General features: G+C 43.1%; 1 protein-coding gene across 9 annotated transcripts in view; it reads right to left on the bottom strand.

Moving 5' to 3' along the window:
- Nucleotides 1–26728, bottom strand: part of FOXN3 (forkhead box N3) — a 413410-nt gene that overhangs the window by 113780 nt on the left and 272902 nt on the right. For all 9 annotated transcript variants that reach the window (XM_077123298.1, XM_077123290.1, XM_077123299.1 and 6 more), the window contains one exon: nucleotides 10946–11010. In XM_077123298.1, coding sequence (XP_076979413.1) covers nucleotides 10946–11010 — 65 coding nt within the window. The remainder of the gene's footprint in view (nucleotides 1–10945; nucleotides 11011–26728) is intronic.

Consider the following 26728-nt stretch of genomic DNA (forward strand, 5'->3'; position numbering starts at 1 on the left):
AAAAAACAAAGTCAGTGAATCCTAAGTTAAACCACAGAAGATGGTGAATAGTACAACTATAAAGATGTATTTATAAAGATGTGTTATCATCAGTGGTAACACATGGTCCACACCAATGCAAGGTGTTAATAATAGGGTGGTATATAGGAATCCTGTATTTTATGCATGATTGTTTTGGAAACCTACAACTTCTCTAATTAAGGAACAAACAAACAAACACAATGTACATATCTGGATTAAAATGTGACACAGAGACACACAGTAAGCACACGCTGTTGGAAAAATGGCCCCAATAGACTTGCTTATAGCAGGGTTCCCACAAACCTTCAATTTGTAAGACAAAACACAGTATCTCCGGAACACAGTAAAACAAGGTACACCTGTACAGGTTCTGACCATCCCTCATAATTGCACATATACACACACAAACATAAATATATCTGCGCACACAAACAGTTACACATTCACTTACATATATGTGTATATGCCACTTGCCTTGGTCAAAGACTCTTCTTTGAGTTGCATCTTCATTGATAAGATTAAGAGGATACCAACTACCTCTCAAGAAGCAAATGAAGTAATGGCAAGCCAGTGCTTTATGACTGTAATGGGTTGGGTAAATAAATGTGAGGCATTATCACTATGATCCTACCTTGCTTAATTCTGAGAAATTCTCCTTATATCCTTCCAAGTGACTGGCCAATCATTTGATGGGCCTACTAGGACAAGAGAGATTAAAATTTCACTGGCACACATGGAATATATATATATATATATACCATGATTGATTAATATTTAGTTTAACTGAGGGTGTTAATTTAAAGGTGCTGTATTGATCAAGACTCTTGCCTAATGTAAGAAAAATATCCTTGAAGAAAGGTACTTTAGACATTCGTTTAATCTGACCACAGGAAGGGTAGGGTTAGAGCCAACGCCTCATCTCTGCCTCTTACTGCTGGTGCCATTTCTTGTCAACCAGCTCAGCTGACCCTAAATGGCAGGGCTTATGGTGCCAGCACATCCCTTAGAACTCCCAGAACCAGCTTGAACAGAAGCAGGGAGGGACTTTATCCTGGGCTGGGTCATGTGCCTATTCCTCAACCAATTGCTGAGGACGGTGAGTACTTATAAGAAGGTGGCATCTCCCATTTGGAATTTATGTTGAAGAAAGATGCCCTGATATGGCCACTGGTACCTGTTATCATTCCTCTGAGCCAGAAAATGACCCCAATTTAAGCCTGCTACCACTCAGCAAAAGTCTGAAAGTGAACTTTGTTCATAAATGTTTCATTTCTAAACCATGGCAAAATTTAGGGACTGGAGTCTTGGAGTCTGAGAAATACAATATGCCAATGATAAACACAGACTTGGCCTTCATACCTGTCGCAGGCTTCTCATCTGCTCTCACCGTGTTCTTACCATCTTGCTCAAAGTTGTGGGAAACTGATCCACAACTAAGTGGCTGGGTTAGAGTACCTCTACTGGCAGATGTTATCAGGGCACAGACCTGTGGGTCTAATTCCCATCTCTATCTCTCTCTGTCTCCATTAGGCTAATCTTTGCAAATGTTTGAGTCTAGTTTGAAATCTAGCACCGTCTAGGGCAGGAAGAGGAGGGAACAGGACTACAGACCACAAGCAATCCTAGCTCATCCCTGAGGAGCCTTCTCTTCCTACATCACCCTTCTTAAGGACCCTATCACTCTGAAGGGTCAGCGAGAACAGGTATAAGGACTCAAGTCCTTAGTGTAGAGGGAATTTCAGCCAGAGTGAAAACATTCCTAAAGGTATAATTTCAGTTCAACTGGGGCAGAGCTTTTCAAGTTCTTGCAGTTGTTGGGAGGGATTGGCGGCAGAAGACATTAAACACATAGGAGACTGCAGAAAAGCTATCGTAAACACAATGACTTCTATTTATTGTACACCCAACAATCTTACCAGACTCTGTGCCAGTCTCTGAACACAGGCTACCTAATTCTCTCGCCATCCCATATAGTGGGTACTACTGTCTATTTGACTGACAAGAAAGGGAAGGTCGAACTGATCAGATGCATCACTGGAGGTCACTTGGCTGGTGGATGGCAGAGGCTGGCTTTTGAACTCAAGATTGGGCTAAGCTCCAAAGACCAAATGCTTCTCTCCCAGGCATGCTGCCTCCCGTGGAGGAAGACAGTGGCAACAGAGCCTGAATCTGGAGTACCTAACTAGGACCCATGGGCACTAACAGACTGTCATCATCTAATCATCACGATAATCCCTCTACTCTTGCAAGATCGGTATTTTTTTTTTCATTTTATAGTAGCTCAAAGAGGTTTACATAACTTTCCCAAAGTCACACAGCAATTAGGCAGCAAGGCAGTCAACAGACCCAGATCTGCTAGTTTTGAAAGCCAAGGTAATTTCTCCTATGCCCAGGCACCATCATTTACAAAGGCCACCAGGAGAGTTGGGTGGCGTGGCAATCCCAGAGAAAGAGGGGAAGGGGGAAGGCCAGAGAGACTGATTCTTGGAGGTTCACTTTGGGTAGCAATAAAAACCTGAGTACACTGGCCACCTTCACATTTGCACACATGCCTGTCCACCTGTGTTTATGCCCTGCACCTTACACAATACTCCCAACCAGACCCTACCCACAAGCCCTCAGCCATGCCTTTAATGTCAAGGGAACCAAACAAGAACATAAAACTTGACCTGGTGCAATTTACAGGTGGATGCTTTTAAATTCACTTCCGAAACTCTGTAATGTTGCTTGCTCAGAATAACTTCCAAAAAAAATCACCTTCATCTCTCTTGGCAACTGCATAAAATATTTGTAGGCTCCCATCCAAGCACAGTTAAATAGAACTTCAAGGGGAATGACTTTTCCAATTGTATTTTAAGACTGATTACTTTGATAAAAACAGGCTCTGCAGTGCAGTATCATCCAAGGTTGTTAAATCTTTACATTTTATAATCAAACTGATCCAATTTCATAGACTAGAAAAACATTTTTAAATGTTCAGAAACAAACTATAAGGGAATATTTTTATTGACAAATTACAATTGGATGTGTGTATATATATATATAATAGGTATAAAATTCAGATAGACTCATAATAAGATATTCATTCTGTTAAGGGGTAATTCCTCTAATATTATTAATCTTGAAAGGATTAATCTTATAATTTCCCTCTTTCTCTAGCCATACTCTTCAACATTTTTTAAGTTAGCTATTTAAAATAGTCCCTTTGTGTGGGATAAGAAGGGAAAGGTTATGTTGTCTACACCTCCCATCTAACCCCAAATGGAGGATGGGTCAAGGCCATCTGTCCTAGATAGCAGTAACACACTCACATAGACAATGAGTTAAAACAAATTCTGACAAAGTCAAGGAAGGAGAAAGGAGCATGCTCATATAAAACCACACATTCCAGAATCTTTGTGCTAAAACTTGTCAGCTATTCTTCCTTCCTCGGACCTCTTGGAACAACCCTGTAACTTGACTACCCATGCCACTTCTTTCTTAGTGTCCCCCCCACCCCAGTGTCCCTCTTTCTTGAGCACCTAGCAACATCTGAATCCTTTCTGAGGTCATATCCTCCTCGACTTCTCTGCAGAGCAAGTGTTCCTTTGGGAAACCCTGATTTCAGCAATTTCTGCCAACTTTTGACAAGGTGTTCTTCATTGTTGCTGTTAGCTACCATTCCTTTTTCTACCATAGATCTAGGCCTTCAACAGGGGTTGGTTCTCCAAGCCTTCAATTTGGGTCAGTTCTTTGGACTCCTTACTTCTTCTTTATTCTAAACTCTCCTGAAAAACTCACCAATGTCTATACAAGGGCACTGATAGTTGGGCAGTCTCATCACTGCACAAAGGTCATTTCTGGATTAATTTCCAAAGCTCCTTCTCCAGCACTCCAGCTTCAGTTTCAACCTTCTACGGACACTACCGTGGACCACTATGCTCCACCCATACCCACTCAGCACATGCTTGGTACCAGTGGAAAGGCTCAGTAAGGAATGAACATGCCACGTCCCCAGCCAAGATGGCAACGCCTTTGACTACTTTGTTTCGGTTATGGGACTGCCATCTTCTCAGGACGTAATGACAGATTTTCATTCAAATTGTTATGGTAGATGGGGATAGAGAGAAAATCTGAAAGTAAAGTCAGATAGGAAAATACAGGACATCTGACTAACGCTTTATCGGATTTCCACGCTAGGCTGCCGGCAATATCTCCATCTGAGGATGGGAAAGTTGAGTTGACTGGGGATTTGGAAAATTCAGATTCTCAATAGACAGTGAAGCTCAGAATGGACCAAAATAGCTTTTATAACCGCATTTGTTTTTTTAAAACAAATCTAATGCAAGAGCATGTTCTTAGTGATCATAAAGAACTTGAGTGATTATAACAGCTGAACAGTATCCCCTATAAACGGAATTCTGTTTGTAAACAAAAAATAAAAGCTAGTTACAGACATATCTTCACAGATAACTCAGTGCAGAAAAATAAGACAGACAATGCAAAGAAATCAGGGCCCCTCCTTGAAACCAAAGGCCTTCATGGGCTTTAAAAAAAAAAAAGGACAGATGGTAATGAGGACTTAGAGGGAGAATGTAGAAGTATATTTTTCTTCTTTTTATCCCCCTTTCTGCTACTATTAATTTTTTTTTTTTTTTGAAATGGGAATGCTTGGGGCAAGAACAAGGAGATGTATACATGTGGTGGATGCCCTCATTTGCAGAATGGACAAAAGAGTCAGCTTGTGGAGTAAATTAAATCAAAGAAGCTAAAGAGCCTGAGGCTGTAGGTTCCAACCAAATGGAAAGCCATGCACGGGGGAGGGTCAGAGTAAGCCTGAACAAATCTGAGATCCACAGTGCCCGACAGGGCAAAGTAAAAATATACCCAGAGACCAGAGGCTGAGGCCACACAAGAGAGCTTGCTAGCAAAATCCTGGCTACAGTAGAAAGGAAATGCTTCTGGGGCTGGCAGTGAGAGTCAGAACTCATGAAGAGAGGAGTTTGGGAGACTACTCCATGGAAGAGTTGTGGGATTTTTCACTTTGAATGTGCCTGCATGGCTGAATTATCAATAATTATCAATTATCATGCCTATGAACCTTAGGCATGAAACAAAGATGAAAAAATTAAACTTTTATTGAGCATCTCTAAGTGCAAAGCACTGTTCTAGATGCTCTCACATTCCGTTCTCCCATTTAATCTTCACAACAGCTCTGGCAAACACATTATCATAACCCTACTTCACAGACCATTGAAACTGAGGCCCAAGGTAAAGAGCTGATGCCCAGAGAGAGGAGGTTTCAACTACAGGTTGACTGGGTGCTAAATCCTGTGCTCTTTCTCATGACTAGCTATGCAATTGTGGTACATATGCAATTTCAGAGCAAGGGATAAAGTTAGAAGTTTGTGAGGTAGGTGACTTCTCCAGGAAGCAGTCCTATTTATAAGAACTCAGAAGGAGGTGAGATAAAGAAATGAACAGATTGCCTTTCAGGTTTATATATCCATCCAATGGAGCTTGGGCCCCCCAAGAACAATTTTCTGTCTTGTTCTGATCATCACCGGTCCCAGCAAGCAGACAGGAAAAGTTTTAGCAGGGAAGGTACCCACATTTCGAGGACTTTCAGCCCTACGTTCTCAAGACTCACAATTTTTGTAGGAAGTTGCAATAGCTAACCCTGACTGGGAATTTATCACGAACTGTTTTACATTCTTTATTAATATGAATTTATTTAATCCTCACAAGAAATTTCCCAAGACAAACTTCCTAGTTTTATCTCTACAAGTCACCTAAGAAGCTGGGCCAGGGCTTGATCTCAGGTTGTCTGAATTTTTAAAGTACTGCCTTCCCAAGGCCCCGTGAGGATTTCCAGAGCACCCAGCTCAGCCTGTCTGCTACTGCTCTCTTTCCTTTCCTTAAACCGACTGCAGACACAGCCAGTTGAAAGTAACACTTTTTCCACTGAGCTAGAGCTAAGCCTCAAAATCTGTTACAACCTATTTTTACAGAAGTTGGTAGAATGGGTCAGAGCTTGGGCCTCAATAGAAGACCTCGAGTTCCTGAGATCCACTCCTGCATTGAAAGGTGAGAAAAAGAAGCCCTAGAGATGCTATGTGGCTTCTTCAGGGCTGCAATGTTTATTTAGTGCTGGGCTGAGACTAGAACCCAGGTCCCCTGACTCCTAATCCAGTACTCCTTGCACTGTAATTTGTTTCTGGTATAAATGAATGCTTGCTCTTGAGTCTTTACGGCACAAATACAACCAAAGTGAGGGCTCTCATATCTTTTTGGAGAAAACACACGTGGCAGAATTACGGGAGGGGGAAAGGGTCATGGAGCCAACCTGGAACCTGGCTAACTGGCATTCCCCAAGCAAGTCATCTAACGATCACAATCCACTCCACGACACCCGTTCAACAACACCAAGTGTGTCTGTGCACACACAGGGACAGCACGCATGTGACTGCAGAAGTACCCATTTCCCTTCTTCTATTGGCTTTCAGGCCTGCAGGAGCACAACTCACTCTATGCATTGAAAATGCCTTCCAGGACTTCTTTGCATTTCATAAGTGCATTCAGAGAGTTGTCAGAAGTGAATGGAAATAAAAATCTGTTATGGCTCTTACAGAATTTATTTTAATTCCACCACTGTATCCTACAGAAACTGACTTAATACTACTCATCAGGGGTCCATGAGAGAGTGAAGGAGAAAAGGAAGGTGGAAAGGAAAGTTGGGAAGGACATGGCAGGGCATCAAGTCAGGAAGTGGGAAGGCCTATATAATCAGTGGCTACCTCAGTGCAGATGGCAGCAAGGTTTGTTAAGAGGAGGCAGGCTCGAGAAACCTTTTACAAGAAGGGCCTGGGACCTGTGGTCTGACCACAGAATGGGCTGTCAGGGGCAGAGGGAGGGCCCTGGGTAACCCAATGCCCAGCAAAGAGAAGTGTATTAGAAATAAATGCTCACAGGTGGGGTAGTACGGGTGGTCCTGCTCATAGGAAGCCCCCTAAGTGAAAGAGACAGGCAGGCCAGAATGGTCAGCTGACACGGAGTTGTAATGGTAGCAGCTTCTTGCTGAATGAAACTCCTTGGGGAGCTCTGAGGCCTCCCAGACCCATGGAAGACCAAAAGAGCAGACGTGGAAGGCAAGTTCAGCTGCAGTTTGTAGCACCTTTTCATAGAAGGCAGGAGGCTCACAAAAACAGAGAGGCAGCGTGTTGCTCTGGGGTGAAACCATCAGGGACCAGATGAAGGGTCCAGCCAGAGGTGAGGCATATCTTTAATTATGAGTCACTGACTCATTAAAACAATCCATCCAGGGGTGATGTTTAAAAGAAGCAACCTAATTTTCAGTTCGATGGGCGAATGGAATAGGGGGAGTGGGGCATAGGAGTCTTCTGGAAAAAGGAAAACAGAAAACACTTCAGTGTTTTTTAATTAAGAAAAAAGACATTATTAAACTAATTAAAAACTGTTACACAAATATAATAAAAAATGTCATTTAGGCACGCAGAGACCATAATAAAACAGAGACACATAGAGACATGCGGAGGGAACAGACAGGGAGGGCTCCTAAGAGGCCACGTGCTTCTGTTTGGACCTGTCCTGGGTCCCCTTTAAATAATGGGCTTGTCCCCTTCTGGCACTCTGCTAGGTTTCTATTGCACAAACACTGCTCTTTAGCCTACTGAATCTGCTAAAATACTAAAATTGTCCCCAGCAGCCTAAATGGCATTTAAAATAAATACTGTAAATTGATGAAATGACCAATTATGTTAAGTATCCACACCTGGTGTAATTCAAACCAAATCTTACTGCATTATCTTCAAAACCTAGAAGTGATTCAACAGCCCCTACGGCTGGAGATTCTGCTAGAAGCAGAACACAGAGGCTGCACCACAGTCAAAGAGGACCGAGAACCCTTCCAGGTAGTTCTTACTGGGAAAAATAAAAGTATTACATCTCTGTTCAACAGTTTATAAGCCAAATAACTATTAAGTATAAACATCAACTGGTTCTCCATTGTAACTATGTCAATTCTGTTTCACTCATTTCAGCTTTTAACCTCAGTCATTTCTTCTTTGGACACCACACTGTTCTTCGGGTACATCTCTGAGCATGTCATATCCTTCTTCAGAACTGTTCAGGAATCACTGATTTTCCCACCTACCCTACCTGTGTCTCTTCTGGGAATGCCTTTTTTTCTATTTCCATATGCCCACATCGACTTATTTTTCAAGGCCTTGCTCAAGTGTTAATTTTCCCAAGAAGCGACAGGCCCTATGCTCTGTCCTCCTGACAAAAGTAACCTCCTCTAAACCATGTGGCACATCAGATGATTCACCCGCTCCTGCCTTCTTTTAGTTTCAGTCCTGGGGTCACTCCATGGGGCAGGTTCCCCACCACACTGTGCAGCCCAGTCCAGTCACAGCTGCGGGTGGCCCCCAACCCTGTAACTTGGGGCCCACAGTCAGGCTGGGCTTCCACTGCCCAGTCCCTGGGCCCCCAATATGCTAATTAGACTACTGCATCGCCCCCTGTGATAGAGCGTCACCTTCTAACCCAGTTCAGGAACAAGGCTCTTTTGGGACTGGCCTCCTGCTTCCCCTCACCCTCAATACCTGACGCTGGGACGGATAGACAGTTCTTTCCTGGTCTGACTAGCTAGAACCATTTCCCTCTACCTGTTATAGGAAAAAGAAGGGATGTGCACATATTTTGGAAATGTAAGGTACGAAGACGAGAAAATGGGGACAGACCTGGTACATTTTCTTCTACTTGATTATAACCCTATATCTTCCCCTGGCATGACTGGGTAGCTCTCTTCTTTATATGCCCATATCTTCATTTGTAATACTCTTGCGTGGGCATTAGAAACTTCTTGATGACCCACTACCACTCATTAAAGGGATGCAAAAGTACTAATTAGGAAGAACATGCACATATTCCAAAAAGTCTGGTCACAATAAAAGTGTCTCAAGAACTATATATACATATACAGCAAATGAAGAAACCTCACAAAGAGAAATTAATGTGAACGATTCTCTGTCTACATTTTAAACTCTCAACAAGATTTTTCTAACTTTCAAAGGTACAAAAAAAATAAATGGAGTATATTTAATTGGACATGGGTTCAGTGTATCTGGAATCTGTAACAGTTTAATTCTCAATGCCTAGGTTAATTAGGAGAATTTTTAAGCCCCCATCAAGAAGAGAAAAAAAACTCCCACCCATGACACAAAATCTCCCTGCCAAGCACTCAACTTCAGAACCCTTGTGTTGCTGTCTCCTCCTCATGCTCTGGCCGGGCAGGAAAAAAAAACCTCATATGCTTATAGCAATCTTACCTAATGTGGAACCTTAATGAATAAATAAGGAAGAAAAGGCTCTAAGAAAACAAAATCCCTTTTCTAAAAATGATCCACATTTGAATATTAATATCATCGCTATAGTTTTAGAACAAAAACAAAGATGCACAGAACTTTGAAATTCACTTAAAAAAAACAAAGCATCCTGATGATTGGTTTCCATTTATACTATGTGAAGACAGAACAGGATAGATGTGTTTTGAATTATGTATTAACTTTTTAGAGTAGAGGGTGTTGCTTTTAGTGTCTTTTCTTTTTTTTTCACATGGGCAGGCACTGGGAATTGAACCTGGATCTCAGGCATGGCAGGCGAGAACTTCACCTGCTAAGCCACCATGGCCCACCCTCCTTTTAATGTCTTAAATATTTAGGACAGCTATTGTCATCAAGGTAAGAATTAATCCAATTGCCTGCCCCAATTTCACCCATACTAAACAAAAATTGAAAAGAAATTCTTAAGTCTCTCAATTTCACAAACTATTCAAAAGACAATATGCAACTGCACAGCCTATAAAACGACAACAAAAATATGGTGAAGTTTCCCACAACTGTTTGAGCTAGTCCAAAACCTGAAGATAAATGTCCCTTTTCTGAATCTCATTTACATTCTACTCCTTCACCTATACAGTGGACCCTCAACACATACTTGTAAGAAAAGAGGCTTAAAAGATCTAAGCCAATTAAAATGCTGGAAAAACCCCTCACCATAAGGCTAGTCCAGTTCTTAAGGTCTTGGTACAACCAAATCCCTTTGCTTTTGACCTATTGTGCTGCTGTGACTCTTGGCCAATCAACAGAGGCTCCAGGAAACTGGCTGGCCCATGGGACCCAGCTGATTCCAGCTTATCCACATAGCATATGACCCACAAGTACTTAGTGCAAGTATTGCGAATGCATCATAGTACTATTTTTAACAGCTTATTCTTCTTTAACTTTGTTCCACAATTTCAAAATAAACTTAATAACAAAAGTAGAGGTGAAAGATAGCCTGCATTCCTTGAACACCGGGGATAGGAAATGGTGCCAGGCAGTCGAGGGTGGCATGGGCAGCAGGGAGGGTGTCCCTCTGCAAATGATGCTTGTGGAGACAAGTGAAAAGTAACTGAACTCCGAGCCTCAGATAAACCAGGATGAACCTTCCAAGCACAGTGTATGTTAGGGGAACAGATGTACGTCCACAAGGAAACAAGTGCCAGAACCCCCCAAGCATCCCTGCTTAGCCCAAGCATTTGAGGTATGTAAAGGGGTGTGTTTGTGTCAGCCCAGCTGACGCTACTGTGCATCCTAACTGCAAAGTAATTCCAATTTCACCAAAGAAGCCAAACACTGCCCACATATGGCTCCAGTGACAACACACCAAAGACAACAATCCTCAATTGCAGTCTAACAATTCACCGCCATGAGGAGACTTGACGAGGAAGAAAGAAACAGAACTAGACACACAGCCCCAACCCTCAGCAGCCACACCTGTCCAGAGTGTGCCCCTCCAAAACAGGGCAGTAACCCTGAAGGACACCAAGCAAAGGGACACAAAGGGGAGTGGTGGGAGGGGAGCAGTGCTCCTGGAGACCTACCTTGCAGAAGAGCTCCGTTTCTCTTGAAGAAGGTACTGCCTGGCCAGATAGGCGGACCTGATGTGCTGCAACAGAAGAGAAACAAGGATAAGGTCTAGCTCATGACATTCACTCGCTTGGGAAAAAACCCTTGTCCAAACACTTCCACGCAAAACAGCCTTGACAAAACCAAACCAACCAACCAACCAAGAAACATAAAACAAACTGGAAAATAAAAAGTGTTGGTCAGTCTGTGGAGAAACCATGTGTTGCTGGGGGGGGATATAAAATGGGACAAGCAGTTCCTCAAAAAGTTAAACAGAATTGCTATATGACCCAGAAACCCCACTTTGAGATAATTACCCAACAGAACTGAAAACAGGGACTCAATTAGACACTTATACACCAATGTTCATAGCAGCACTATTCAAAATTGTCAAAAAGACAGAAACAACTCAAGTATCCATCAACAGGTGACTGGGTAAACAAAATGCGGTATATATATCCATACAGTGGAATATGATTCAGCTGTAAAAAGAAATGAAGGTTTGATCCTGCTACGATACGCATAAAGCTTGAAAACATGCTAAATGAAATAAGCCAGGCACAAAAGGACAGATAACGTGTGAGCGCACTTATATTAAATACCTACAATAGGCCAATTCACCAAGACAGAAAGTGGATTAGAGGTAAACAGGGACTGGGAGGGGTGGGGATGGGAAGTTATTGCTTAATGGATACAGAGTTTCCATTTGGGGAAATGAAAAAACTTTGAAAATAGACAGTGGTGACGGTTGCACGGATTTGTCAATGTAATGCCACTGAACTGTACTCTTAAAACACTTAAAACTGGTTAAAATGACAATTCTTATGGTATATACATTTTATCACAATAAAAATTTAGACAGATGATCTCAAAACATTTTCCAATTGCACATTATTTATGCCCTCTGCAAATGCACCTTCAAATGTCACGAGATTTGTTTTCTATAAATGGGCTCCCTATTTAACCGTGCAGAGCCTGTCCAATGCGTATGCTCATGTACACAGTTCTGGCAACTGTCCTGACCCTTCTCACTCCTGGGCCCTGACATTACCAGGTTAACAGAGCAAAATGGTAAATCCACGCAGTTCAACATCCCAGCTTAGAACTTAAGAGTACTTGCCAACACGTTCATAATTTTACAACTTTAGAAGGCAAAGACTTCTGCCCATGTGTTCTTACACCAAGTGGGTTGTTGACCCTTCCTGGTGCCACCTGCCCACAATAAGGACAAACTGGCCTTTCTTGGCATTTCCACTGCAGGATCTTTAAAATATGGACACGACCTTGCTCATCTCCCTTCCCCACTCCCCAGTCTTTTGTCTCTTACTCTGTTTTCAATTTCTTGGCTTAAAATGTTGCATTCCAACCCCTATATTCTGCAGATATGTTACCACCCACAGTCCGGGTAACGGAGAGGCAAGAATATAAGAAAGATCAATATATCACAAAGACACTTATTGCATTTTCAGACACGCATCGCCAATGTTTTAAGACACCCAGTGAAAGACTTTATAACTAAGCCCGTCTTAGTAAAATATCGTTAAAGCAGAAAGTACGTTATCCTAAGTCAAGAATTGGTTTAGATTAATGTTACAAAGTACTTAGTTGAAAATGTTACTACCTCCAACCTGAGAGTCAGTATAAATTATTTCCATCAAAATAGCACATGACTAATGATATTGGTGAATACATTATCAATCACTTCCAGCATAAAATTAAAAAGTTGGTCTGAATAATAATATATTTGTAGGTTTGGTGAGAACATGCACGCACAAATAGGATAAGACATCTGAATGACTGTATAATAAACACTTTGCCAGTTGACGAAGCTCTCTGGTACTGCAGGATAGCTATATTGTTAAGAAGGAGAAATGCCAAGGAACTATACTGCTGACCAGAATTTCATTATCAAATGCACAATCGGCAGAGCAGATATAGAGATATGTTACAGGGTTGGGAAGGAGGAAAGAGAGAAGAAAGAATGTCAACTATGCTAGGGAACAAACACTACACATTGATCTAAATAAACCTTTTTCAGTTTGTTTTGTTTTGCTTGGTTTGGGGTCCACTATACTCAGAAAAACAAGAACAACGCATCGCAGCTTTGGCTTTCTGTCAGCCCTGATTTTCAGCTCCAGCGTTTGTGGTCTCTGAGTTCTCATGAGTTGCACAGGACAATTGTAGGCTGAGCTGGGGTTTCATGGCTGCAGGATGGTGATAGCAAGCTGATTTCTCTTTCATCTAATTTCTCTCCTATTCCATTTTAGAGATTTTAAGGCCCAGAGTTGCATAAAGAATAGCGCATGTTAAAATGCTTAAGATTATCTTTTAACAATTCCAGCCAGCTCCTGGGATTTTACCATCTTATTTTTATAAGAAAGCCGGAAACAGTAGCCTGGCTGTAGCCCATACTGAATCACCTGACTTATAAAGATCTTTAAAAACTGAGGCCTTCATTATAGAGAACATGGTGCTTTAAGAGAATTCAATAATTGAGTATTACTGCAGGAGCCTGAATATCCAGCTTACTTCCATTCAAAGCTCCTCTTTATCCTGACCTTGATTTGGCTGAAAACTGAATAGATGCCAGGGATGGAGCAAATGCGGGGAACCGAGGTCAGATAAATCCAGTGGTTTAGATAAGGAGAATTTCCCATGGGATAAAAATCTACCTAAAGATTTCTAAAACATCCCTTTAATGCACTTAAGTCTCTGATAACTCTCTATAGTCGTTCTACTGTGTTGTCCATCTGATCTATACGAACAGGATTTGTCTTGGCCCACCCACCTTCTCTTCCCTAGTCCCCACTGAAACTAATGAATTCACACGTGGTCTTTTTTCAGCTCAGGTTAAGCCGGTTCCTGCCACGCTAACTGCAAAGCTTTTGAGCTTATCTGCTCCGTATTCTACCTTCTTTATATGGATGGTCCCTCAAAATGACATCTTGTAACTGTTAGGAGATTCAAGTATTTATTAAGTACTTATTGAGAACTGTGCTTGGTGCTGACAAAGACATGGAGAAAAAAATTAAAAACCATATTTCATGGCCTCTAGGAACTTACTCTCATACTCACCTAGCTCCAACCTCCACTGAGTCTATCTAGGGAGACACCACAGCAAGGACACTGGTGATGGTGCCAGGGGCTGCCCGTTGTGGAGGGAGCAAGTGTGGATTTTGTTTCTCCATCTGGAGACATCTCTGGCTATTTGTTCTTTAAGAGCTCATGGTTAGTTTTTTAAAAAAAGAAAAAAATATATCAAATTGCTTTAAAATGTCACAATCTACCCATTCATGTGGCAAGTCAAAAGGAGGGGAGGGTGTAAGTTGGGGTGGGGTTTGCAGGGGGAGGATGGGGTACTCGCCACACCCTAGCACATAAATGCCAATGACTGGGTGGGCCACAGTGGCTCAGCAGGCAGAGTTCTCATCTGCCATGCCGGAGACCTGGGTTCATTTCCCAGTGCCTGCCAATGCAAAAAAAAAATTTTGGAAAAAAAAAAATTTCCATGACCTCTGAATGGTCACTGCTGTGAAAACTGGCTGCTAGAGCCACCTGAAACACTGACACTGAGATAGCCAGCTCACTCACAGAGCACAATAACTAATAGTTTTCCGTGGGATCCTTCAATTCTGGGGGGTAGGCAGGGCAGAAATCACATTGCCCACTTGCCCAAGATGTCACGTGCCTAGTTAGTGACCAGCCTAAGACCAGACCAGGGCTTCTGGTGCCAGCCCGCTGTACCAGAGAGAGATATCACAAATCAAAGGCCCTCAATGTCATTTATAATCTCCCAGTTTCTAGCACTAAACTTTTAGCCCCCCTTCCCCAGGGAAGAAGGCTATGGATGGTATTTTGCTAGGAATCCCTCCAAGGCAAAGTCCTAGGCTAGAAAAAGCAATCAGGCTTTCCCTATGTGAAAGACAGACACCTGGGCTCTTCTTAGCAGAACCAACACAAGACCGGCGCCACAAATGTCTCATTTCAGTAATGCTTTAACAAAATTCCATGACCTTCAGCTGTAGGAGCCAAACCACCTTCGTAAGAGAGGAAGCAGACCAACAGGTTAAGAGGCCTCTGCCTGCCAAAAAGGCAGGCTGTGAACTGCCATTTGAGAACATTGATCCAGCTGAGCTTTAAGCCATGGCTGAGACAGCAGATCCCAAGAGATGAGCGATACCCTTCTCAACAGCAGCCCGGTGTCCGCCCTGGACCATTCCTCGGACCTTGCAACTCTCAGCTGCATTATTTCCAGCTCCCAAGGGACAGGGAACGCCATCAGTCAATAGGTCTTCCAGCTCTAAGGTGGCTCTTGGCACGAGGATGGGATCTGCCATGTGCTCTTTTCTCCACACCCAGGAGCTTTGACATTACTAGAACCGGCTGGACTGTAATTGAGACCCTGCAAGGTTCTGGAAAGACCTGCACCTGTATTTGGCAGCCTGGAGTTTCTACAGGTCTAACAAAAAGCAAATTAGGAAAGGCATTTTTCTCTAAGAACCCAGTGGCCAAATGTGAACTGGTGTATAGAAAAGACAGACTAGGAAGGACTTCAGAAGAAGTGACTTGAAGCCTAAAGAGTTTGGGGCAGGGAAGGACCCATCGGCCTGGTGTATCTCTGAACCTCCCCCTGTAGTTAGCCTCTTGGTTGAGTTTCACAACGTTCCACTTAGACCAGAATGGTCCAGAGCACACTAAACAGCACCCAGCCCAGACCAACTGGGCAAAAGGAAGGGCATGTAGTGAGACTAACCTGTGCTAACAGCACTTACAGAGGCCAGAGCTTGCCCTCTACTCTTTAAGCAACTGGGTATAGACTCTAGTTATGGTTTCAACTCGAGTTATGGTGAAGGCAATTCCTTCAGATGTGCGACATCCACTATTAGACGGCACTTTTCCAGGAATAAAATAGTCAATGCAGTTATAAAGATGGGGGAATCCCTGAAAAAATATTTGTGATTTTATCATTTTAATTTCTAATTGAGGACTAATCACCAGGAAAAAAACAGAGAAACAAAATAAATGACCTACAGCACACACCAACATAGACTCCTTGGGTGAAGGATGCTGCTAAGTGAAATTTGGACAGAGAGACATGTGTGAGAAGGTCTCAAGTTACAGAAAATATCATTCATAATTTGAGAAGAATCATTCAGAAAGCAGTTAAAAGTGAAGAATTCTCAGGGACATTCCTGACATGGTCTTTTGCAACCTTCCAAATAAAACCTGAGCATCTCAGCATCCTAAAGGATCTTAGCAGCCACTTGGTCCAATCCAAGGTATGGTGGAGAGAACACAGTATTTGGACTCCAGAGAAGTTACCCATGCAAACCATAGGGTGAAAGCCTTACCTTGTCTAAGTCTCAATTCCATGCCTGCAAACTGGGGGCAGGGACAGTAGCCTGAGAATGAGAATGAAATGAGATGATGCATGTAAAAGAGATGCTCTGTAAACTGCAGAATTTCCCAAGGCAGTCTTGATGACAGCAAGAACCTTGAAGTTTAGAGAAGTGAAGTGACTTGCCACTTCAGCAATGCCACACAACAATTTGGTGACAGCTCCTGGCTTGGCACCTGATCTTCGGACTCACTCCTGCATATACCGTGTCACCTCCCCCAAGTCCTCTCATGCCTGCATCCCTGTGGCAGATGAGGTAACTGCACTTTTCATCTTCTTTCTTTAATGAGACATTGAGATCTTCTAACTGCAAATGTTCCTCAGTTCAAAGAAGGAATGAACCATTTACAAAAAATCAATAGGTTGGAATAAGCAGTTTCACAGATGCCATCTACTGTGAAAAAAGTTGTGCTGGTTTGAAACTGTCATGTACCCCAGAAAAGCTGTGGTCTTTAATCTTCATTCAATATTGCTGGGTGGGATCTTTTTTATTGTTTCCATGGAGATGTGCCCCATCCAGCTGTGGGTAGTACTTTTGATTAGATGGATTCCATGAAGCTGTGTCTCCCCCCATTTGAGGTGGGGTTGTTTACTGGAGCCCTTTAAGAGGGAACCACTTAGGAGAAAGCTTCAGAGCTGACAGCCCGCACAGCCAGAGATCTCTGGAGATGCAAAAGGAAAATGCCCCCCAGGGAAGCCTTATAAAATGAGGAGAGAAAGCTGGTAGATGTCACCATGTGCCTTCTCAGCTGACAGAGGTGTACCAGATGGCATCAGCCTTTCCTGAGTGAAGGTAATCCCTTGTTGATGCCTTAATTTGGACGTTATCACGGCCCTAGAACTAAAAATTTGCAACTTGATGAAGCCCCTTTTTAAAAGCTGTTCCATTTCTGGTATATTGCATTCCGGCAGCTTTGGCAAACTAAAACAAGACTAAAAACAAGATTCCTCCCCAAATCTAAACCAGGAAGTAAGGCTAACCCCCACAGTGTAGGGTCCCACCATTAACAGGGGTAAGAAAACAGGTAGAAATGGACCAGCTCTGGCCACTGTTGGGAAGGCAATACTGAAACAACTACCGCCTGGGACCATAAGAGTCACAACTGAGAGAATATCAACACTATTCTACAAGCAAAATCCTGAAAATGGTATGGAATGGCATCACTTTTTAACGCTAACCACATAAGTGGAGGCTCATCCTATCTTCAACACAGCCAACCTGCAAATATTCCCTTTGTGCCTCAGGCCCTGGATATGCTGGAGGTTGAAACGGCTGGGAGAATCCAACATAGGTGGCAAATGCTAGCACAACAGTCAATTTTTGTTATTTGAAAGTTATCAGTGTTTCATAACGTTCCACGAAGCAGGCTGCGAGGTTTAGGGCCTCGCTCCTCAGACACTTCTGACAACCGTGGTTGACCTACCAGCAGGGTTTCTTCACCTCTGCACTACTGACATTCTGGGCTGGATAATTCTTTGTTACAGGCTGTGGTGTGCATTGTAGGGTATTCAGCAGCGTCCCTGGTCTCCACCCACTGGGCGCTGTGCACCTAAGTTGATCCCCATCTTCTCTCCACTCATCAGGTCCCAAACCTCCTTTCAGCAAATGTCACCCCCTCTTTTCTAAAACCAAAGACATTCCACTGAAGCTAACTCATCCTCCATTAGTTCTACCTGCATCTGCACCTCCTTCCTTCCCAAAATAGTGGTCTACTACCCTCTTCTTACTCTGAAACCTTTCCTCCCCGTTACCTTCTGTTACCACCGACCTCTCTCTCTCAGACTAATAAACTCTTAAGCCAGCATCAAACATGAACTAGTCTCCAAATCTTCTCTGCTCACGTGATGCTAATAAAACCCATGGGCCTGGCACCGAGAGCCCAAATGTCTCCCTTCCACGTCACTGTCAGAGGTCACCAGAGCATCCAATCACCCTGACTTCCTAGATAGCTGCCCTTGGTGCCAGGACAGGCTTCCTCCTTTCCCACTCCGTGTTACCCCACATACCTTCGCATGAAGAACTTTTTTCCTCTTCCGATTATATAAAATCTCTATTACTTTTGAAATGGACTCGAACATCTCTTTTACTTTTAGCCTTCCAAACACCATTCTAAGTCTGGTTCTCCTCCTCCTAGTTGCCTTCTGTATATTCTGCAAGCTCTTTGTCATGCTTCAGCCCCAGAATTACGGGGATCCCTAGTGTTGCTGCCCTCTCTTCCTTTCTATTCATATTCCTTTCCTAGGAGAGTTCACTGGCTCATGGAATATTCTGGGTTTTCCGGATTCCCGACTCAAGCTTGATCTCATTTCTGGACTCTGGAATGTATCTCTGGCTGGCTCCTGGACATAGCACTCAGCTATCCTACCACCCGCTAAGGAGGGGCCCCAGCCTCCCTGCCTCTGCCTTCCCTGCTGGTCCTGCCCCACTGGTATTTTCCATACTGCCCTGGATTTCTCAGTGAACTTGGCCATCCTACCACATACACTGGCAACCAGAGATGATGCCAAGACACTGAGCTGTCTTTTTCTTTTCCTGAATCCCTAATTCCTACTACATCTATCAAAGGTTCAATCAGGGAATACAGGTTCGTCTTTTACTAAGCCATTCCCCCTAACAGGACAAAAAGCCATTTCAGCCTTTTGTGACTGCCCTGTAAAACATTCAGGTCCCAAATTCTGGGGTTTCTGACACTTTTCCTCTCCTATATCATCTGTCCTCTGCCATCCATTCCTGGCAACTCTTCCTAATGTTTCCTGCACTTTTCCTTCCTTTCCACTCCTGGGTCAATTCAGACTGAGATATTTAAACTAGTATTCTCCTAAAGGACCCCCACGCCCAACCCCCCCATTCCATCCCAATCTACTGGAGTTCTCAAAACACAGTGTCATCAAGCAGGCTTTCTATTTGGATTTCACCCCAGGGTCTTTGTTAGTGGTTTACAGAAACCCCAGGAGGTGCCTCAGGTGCTGCCAACAGTGGGGACTGATGGCACAGGGGTGTAGATGAGAGGGGGCCACTCAGTTCCCACCCCAAGATCAACAAAGCATCTCATGCTTCACGGGTCCTAGGTCTTAGGCATTGAGCTTCCACATAATATTCATTTCAAGAGTTTGGCAGTTACAAAGTTTTTGAAAGCCAGCAGCTTATAATCAGGTCCAATTGGTTCTGTGCCCCTGATACCCTCATAATCTATCCCAACACCCCTCCCTCAAGAATGCACACATACACCATATATTTTTATGGCCTGCTCCAGAAAAGTCTGTCACCCTCTACCATATTCTCCTCCCTTTCATTTCCCATCCATCCTTTAAGGTTCAATTCAAACCCTAGATCCCTGGGGAAACTTTTTCTGGTGACTCCCATTCCTTCTTCCTCTGAATTCTCTAGCATGTATTGCTTGTCCTGCTCATTTGGGAATTGACCATATGCTCTGTGATATCTCCTGCTCTGATGTCTTATACCTTTAATACACTTTCCAAAGGTGTGTGTGCAAGAGCAGAAATCTCATGCGGGAGGAGATTGAGTCACTTCCCTCCTTGATTCTGAAGGGTGCATTCCATCCCGAATATGGTGGCCAGTATTCTATTAAGTAATTTTTGAAAAAAATAGCAGGAACGCTACCTGCATGTCCCAAAAAGAATGATTGCAAACTCTAAGGATTTTTTTTTAATCTCTTATAAAGATATAACTGAATTTCTTAAAAAAGGAATCAGCCTATAGTAATGTAACCAATAAATTAAGATTTAAGGGATGATTTTGATTAATGAATCATTATATAGATATTTCTTTTTGCTTTCTGGTATATTGGAGTAGACAGAGAGAAATTCCTGAAATCTCTAAACTGTAATCCAGCTGCCCTGATCTCTGATGATTGTAGAGCCCTTATCTTCTGCCCCTGTGGTTGTAAAAACCTTGTGACTAATCTTCATTTGTCCCCACTTATTCAGTTTTTTCAAATTTACAGTCTTGTAATTGCTAAAGACAGCCCTTAATGTTTATTAATGAAGGGTCCTGGGTCAGCCCAGAACTAAACCTTCCCAAATCTAAAGTTTTCTTGATAACCGAGATTGGATCTAACCAAAGTGGGCCTGCCTGACATGCGCAGTAGCTCAGACTTAAACCTGTTAAGTCACCTATACCTCATTCCGTCATTTTCCTACACAAGTTCTAAGCATGTAATCAGTCTGTGCGTGCTCAGTAATTAAATCACCTCTAGTTATATCACCTGGGGCCACTGTGTTCGTTATCCTAAAATCTGCCCATCTTTTCTCTCCTAAAACAACCCTCATACAGTGTGATGGTGGCTTAGTGGCAGAGTTCTCACCTGCTGTGCTGGAGACCCGGGTTGGATTCCTGGTGTCTGCCCATGCAAAAAAAAAAAAAAAAAAAACCAAGAAACTACCCACATTACTGCAGTTCAGGGAGACAGATCTTGGGCTGTTAGGCTGCCTGCTCTCCTACTACACGCCTAGTAATAAACTCACTCTTTGAAACTCTGGTGTCCTCAGGAATTGATTACTGAGTGGTTCAGGTAAAAGAATCTATGGCCTTTGTCCAGTAACAGTAACATTACTTCTTTTTCCTCTACTATCACCTGAGATAAAAACTTAAAAGTCTCTACAAATGGAAACAAAATAAAAAATATCACATTGATGGTAAGTAATAGGTCATTTGGATTACTCTTTTCTGTGATTTCTTGATTACTTAGGAATATATAAATAACTAGATAAGCACATGTATTTTTTTTATAATATGGAATGCATGTTTGGGTATATTGAAGAAATTCTGCTTAAAACCACTGTTAGCAGTGGTTACAATTTTAGATGCACACAGCTCAAGATACATCTTAGGAACAGATGCAAAGGTGTTTATCATTATCTTTGTGCTACATGGTTACTAATTTTACATATGAAAACCAAGGCATCATTCAGCATAAAGTACATTTATTTGCATGATATATTTGCATTTGTAAAACACCCACATTTACTTTTACTGCTTAATGGGCCCCATTTAAATGGGCCACTCTATATAAATGGAGCACACTGGTTCCCAACTCAATGGTGCTGATAAGAAAACTGCTCCTTTTAAATGCAAATGAATTTACTAATCACAATTAAAACAGTGGAGTTGAGGAAAACTGAGCAGCTGTTCCAAGAGCTACAAGTCTAGAGCCAGTCTGGTTTGAGCTTAATCTCCAGAGCAGTCTGGGACTTCCCCAGAGGACATCTGCCGAGTCGCCCTGGGATAAACTCAACTTTTCCAAAGCGGCTGAGAGGGAGGGGAAACACCTCCTGAATCCGAACCAACTGTGCATGTATTGGTCACCCACAGGGCCAGATTTCATCCAGCCTGGCTCAAGGGACAGATGAGGAGTGGAAGGGATGAATGACTGCATTTACGAAACTCACTGAGAAAAGGCAAGGCACACATATGACAGGTTAAGTAATGGTTTAAGATATAAATCGGATTAAGGCCATGAGGCATACAAGGGACATTTCCAAATGGCTAGAAGACAGTGCATGAGGCCCTTTGGTCTCAAGGTTCTTGAGATAGGGGCCAGTGTGCTCATCTCCTTCTCTCTCACTCATCTACTCACTGAACACGTTTTCCCACCTGTTATGAAGACACAGCAATAAAGAAACTGTCCTGTCCTCCAAGAGGTAGAGGCATGAATGGGTAAAAAGGTAAACTATAGGACTCAGGTTGTACTGTGGATGACAAAAAGCTCTGGACATACAGCTGCGAGAGCACTGCCACTGGGTCTCTTGCTTGATCACTATGCTGTGAATGAAAGCAGACACTAGATCCGGCCAGACAATGTCCCTCTTGTTGGGGAGAAACCCACGTCAAGACTTCAATACTGACTGTCCTGCCTGGTCCCCAGCTGTCTTCCTGGGGAACTACAGATTTTCGAAAAGTGTCAACTATACCTCGTTGGGTGCTGAGCACAGGGTCTGGTACACAGTATGTGCTCAATAAATGCTGGCTATTGTCACAGGGCAGAGAGCAGCCCCTTGATATGCTCTCTTTGGTGGAGGGGACGTGAGATCTGCAGGCTTCATCCCATGGCATTCCTTCATCTCAGTGTCACTGCCCTACAAATGCAGAAACCCACCACTTCAAGGAGCAGCTTGTCCAGTGCTGGTAAGTCTATGAGATGGAGATGGCCAAAGGTGATCCCCATGCAGCTCCTAGTCCACCTGTCCCCGCTGGCCCTAGCCCAGCCTTTCTCTTCTTCCCTAGGCAACTGCTTCCTGGAGGTGGAGAGGACGGTGCAAAAGAATAGATGGAACTGAATGGGAACTTGGAGACAATGTCTGGAGGGCTTTGAGACAAGTGACAGAACAGTGAAACCTCTACCTAAAATCCACTCCTATAAGAAGAAATACTTTTTGATAAAAATATCATTTCATCTTCAACTCAATGGCAGGTTTTATAAACCACTGGGCCATCTTCCATCATAAGAAGCAAGAAGAGCCTGCTCACTCTGGCCTTCTGGCCCACAAACAGCCCCATGCAGATGACGCTAATGACATTACCCCCATTATTCCACTGAATGAATGTAATTCTCAGAGAAAGTACCTCAATAATAGAGACCAAAGTCACCTATTTCAGGCTTCTAGAGATCAAGAGATGTCAATATTTAATTCAAGTTTTTGACACAATCTGATTCTGATACCTTCTGCACTGCAGGCAAGAAAATAATAGATTTGTGGGGAAACTGTGGCTTACCTTAATTATTCATTTCCTTCCTTGCAGGGCCAGTCCCACTGCAAACCCACCACGGATGAGGGACATCAACACCGATTTCAGAAAGTTGATGACATAAATCCATACCACTGTCTAAATACCATATCAAGATTTCCAAATCCAAATACTCAAATGCTGAAGGTGATTCTAAGAGAAACACAGATGCTTTCCTCTGTGGTTGATTAGATCTATTTATGATTGAATTGGCCCAAGAGCTCCTGAAAGACTCAAGTCCTCCCCTACACATCCATTTGCAGAGCCCAGCACAAAATAAGGTACAAAAAGGAACACACAACATGTTACTTCTGTACCGTCCACCTGTCCTTCTCTGTCCACCTCCTCTCTCTTCAAAGAGAGAGGAGGCAATGCCCAAAGAAGTCACTTACTATCCATTTTGGTACTGCTATCCCAGCTTTAGCCTTTCTAGAAAAGGTGATTTGTTTAGGACATCCTTACAACCCTTACATGAAACTGTTACTTCACATCTGCAGGTGCAAAGGCTAAGTATTGGTTTCCTAGAGCTGCTGTCACAAAATAACCACAAATTAGGTGGTTTAAAACAACCTCATGATTCTGGAAGCCAGATGTCCAAAGCCAAGGTGTTGGCAGGCCATTCTCCCTCTGAAGGCTCCCTCTGAAAAGGGAGGCTCCCTTACCTCTTCCAGCTTCTGGTGGCCCCAGTTGCTCCTTGGTTTGTGGCAGCATCACTCCAATCTCTGCCTGTCTTCACATGGCCATCTCCTGTCTGTGTAACTTCTCTTCTTCTTAGAAAGATGCCAGTCATATTGGATTAGGACCACCGTAAGCCCAGTATAACTTCTTTTTAATGTGAATACATCTACAAAGCCCCTATTTCCAACTCAGGGGTTAAGACTTCAACATATATTTTTGGAGGAACACAACTCAACCCATAAAAACTGTAAATGGCTCTACTTTTTGTATAACACAGTCAAACATGCTCAACACCTCTCCGTATCTCACAGCGGGTCATGCTCACTTCCAGGTTTGTCAGCCCTAAATGACTAGCTTGGTTTGCTCCAGCTTTATCTCCTTCCACCTCTTGTCTGGCAATACCAAGTTGCTCATGGCTCACCAAAGACACCAGGATGCCTCTTGCTTCTGTCTTTGCTACCTCAGTCACTTCTGCTTGGAACATCCTTCCCATTCCCCTGACTTCTTAGCAAACTCTTACACATTCTTGAAAATATAACAACTCCTGTCACCTTCCACCTCCCTCCATGTCTGTGGTAGGTCCCGCCTCTCCTATGCTGCTCAGGTTATGTGTATCCCCACTATATTGTAACTTATTTATTTAGGTAGCTAGACTGTGAGCTTGTTGAGGACAACGACTGTTCTACGTGTGTACAAGTCCTCTGTGGCAGACACAGAGCAGGTGTTCGACAAATGCTGGCTGAGAAAACTAGCCCTGTAAAGCATATAGAGCTGGGATCACGATCCTCATTTCGCAGCTAGACACATAATGCAGAGAGGTTAAGTCCCTTACCATAATGCATCTAGTGAGTGACTCTTTTCACTGTATCTTGGTGCTGATAAACCTACCTCCCATTTCCTACTGTCTCTGGAGTTTCACAATCTAAAGGAAATAAAAAGGAAAACTGGGAAAACAATACAAGCGCTTTAAGTTTAGTTGATGTTTCTGAGCATCTATACATTGCCTTCTTTTCAGAATGCACACCTAGAAGGACAGTCCTCTAATTCACTGTTATCAGTGCATCTAGTTTAACTCAGAGCCCGAGCAGCCAAGCGCTAAATTAACATTACTCTGTCTCTGAAGAGGTGACAGGGCTCTGAGCAGGGACAAGATGCCTGCGTAACTTTGAAGAAGAGATTTACACACCCCTTTGTCTCCCATTTAAATGGACTCAAGAGCAGCAGCAGTGCATAAACGATCCTTTCTTTCCACTGTTTATAGTTGAAAGCAGCCGTTTTCAGCTTCTTGCCGATGATCACGCTGCTAAAAATAGCTTTGATGCTGTCACATGAAAACTTGAGCAGAACCTGCAAGCAGTTCCCCTTTTTAGTTCTAAGCTGGTTCAACTTTCAAGGAGAGGCAGCTGTTAACATACTCCAGTGTGTTTACATGATGCTGAAGTAGTTCAGCTCATAGTAAAAATACCACTGAAAGGGGACAAAAACGGGTTTGCAGCCTCTGGTGACGACACTTCTTCCTGCTGAGCTGGAGCCGGAGCCCCAGAAGGAGCACTGAGGTTGGCAGGGAAAATCCAAAATGCCCAGCTTTACGGGGAAACCGATTGCAAGCACAACTGTGGTATAGATAGGAGAGAGAGCATTCCTGGAATATGAGATTTCCAGCTATGCTTGAGGGAGGGGGAAGAGGAGGTGGTAATTTTTTCCTGACTGTTAAAAACATCTAGGAGCTGTTTTTAGAAATTGGGGCAGAAAAAAGAAACACATTCAACATCTTGGCCATTCACGGTGCCTTATGCTGATTCACTGGGCAACTAGAGTGTTCACTGGGGACCATCAACCTGTGTCCTTTAAAAGCAAGTAACAAGAAGAAAGAGCACTGACAATGGTCTGGGGACAAGTCAGAGATAGGGTGAAGTTTAGTTTTTTAAAAAGATGCATCAACCAAATAGTAGTTTGTATTCTTTATGGTACGTATCCAAAGGATGGCTCACATACTACATTCGCCTATGAAATGAGGAATCATTTTATGAGGTTACTTCCTAGAAAACAACATGCTTGCACGGAGCCTGGCTGAGCAGGAGGTGGGGGGACAAGGGCTCCATCTGCAGCAGGACTCTGCGCTTCTCAAGGGAGAACTGGCAGCTCCTGCTATGGCCCAGAATCCCCACCCGGGATGTTCAGGCAGCGAGTCCGCCTGTGTTTCACGACTCACCACTTCACAAGAAGCTCGGCTTCTTTTTAAGAGAAAACAACACCTCTATTGCATCACTGCCTCGTTCTATGAGCTTATTTACTGCCACGAGCAGCCCATATGCGACTAAAGTACAAGAATGAACAGGTTCTCTAAATAGGCTACAAATTTCAGCAGCACATCGAGGTAATATTGGTGTAAGAATTTATCACCTAAGTTATATATATTTGAACAACCAAGCAGACTTTAGATACTGCTGTATCTTTAACACTCATTTTTTGTTAACAAGACAAAAGAATTTACAGTTACTGCCAAGAGCTTGCTGGCAGCTAACACCACGATTAGCGGTTGCCTAGCAACAGTCAAGCATGCTTCCTCCCAAATCAGGAAGAGCCACTGCTAAATCTAGAGGAATTAGAAAATGGGGCAAATATTTGAAAGCTTTATATTTATTAAGGATGTTGGGGGGGATCCTAATCACAGTGACAGCTATTAGACAGATTTAACTAAACCTAACGCTTATTTTGTTTCACTGTCACACGTGATACAGATTATTTTAGGAAAACTGGATTCCTTCCACTTTTACAATTTCCCTAAATATTGTACTAAACAAAGCCATGTGCTTGCATTTCGTAGACGCCCATCTTTAACCTATCCCTCTAAGCGTAAGGATGAAAAGACGCGCGTGAGAGACCTAAGCCTTTTAAAATACATGTTTGAAAAGAAATGATGAGGCTGCTGCCACC

Source organism: Tamandua tetradactyla, chromosome 12 (assembly GCF_023851605.1).
Source record: "Tamandua tetradactyla isolate mTamTet1 chromosome 12, mTamTet1.pri, whole genome shotgun sequence".
NCBI lineage: Eukaryota > Metazoa > Chordata > Mammalia > Pilosa > Myrmecophagidae > Tamandua > Tamandua tetradactyla.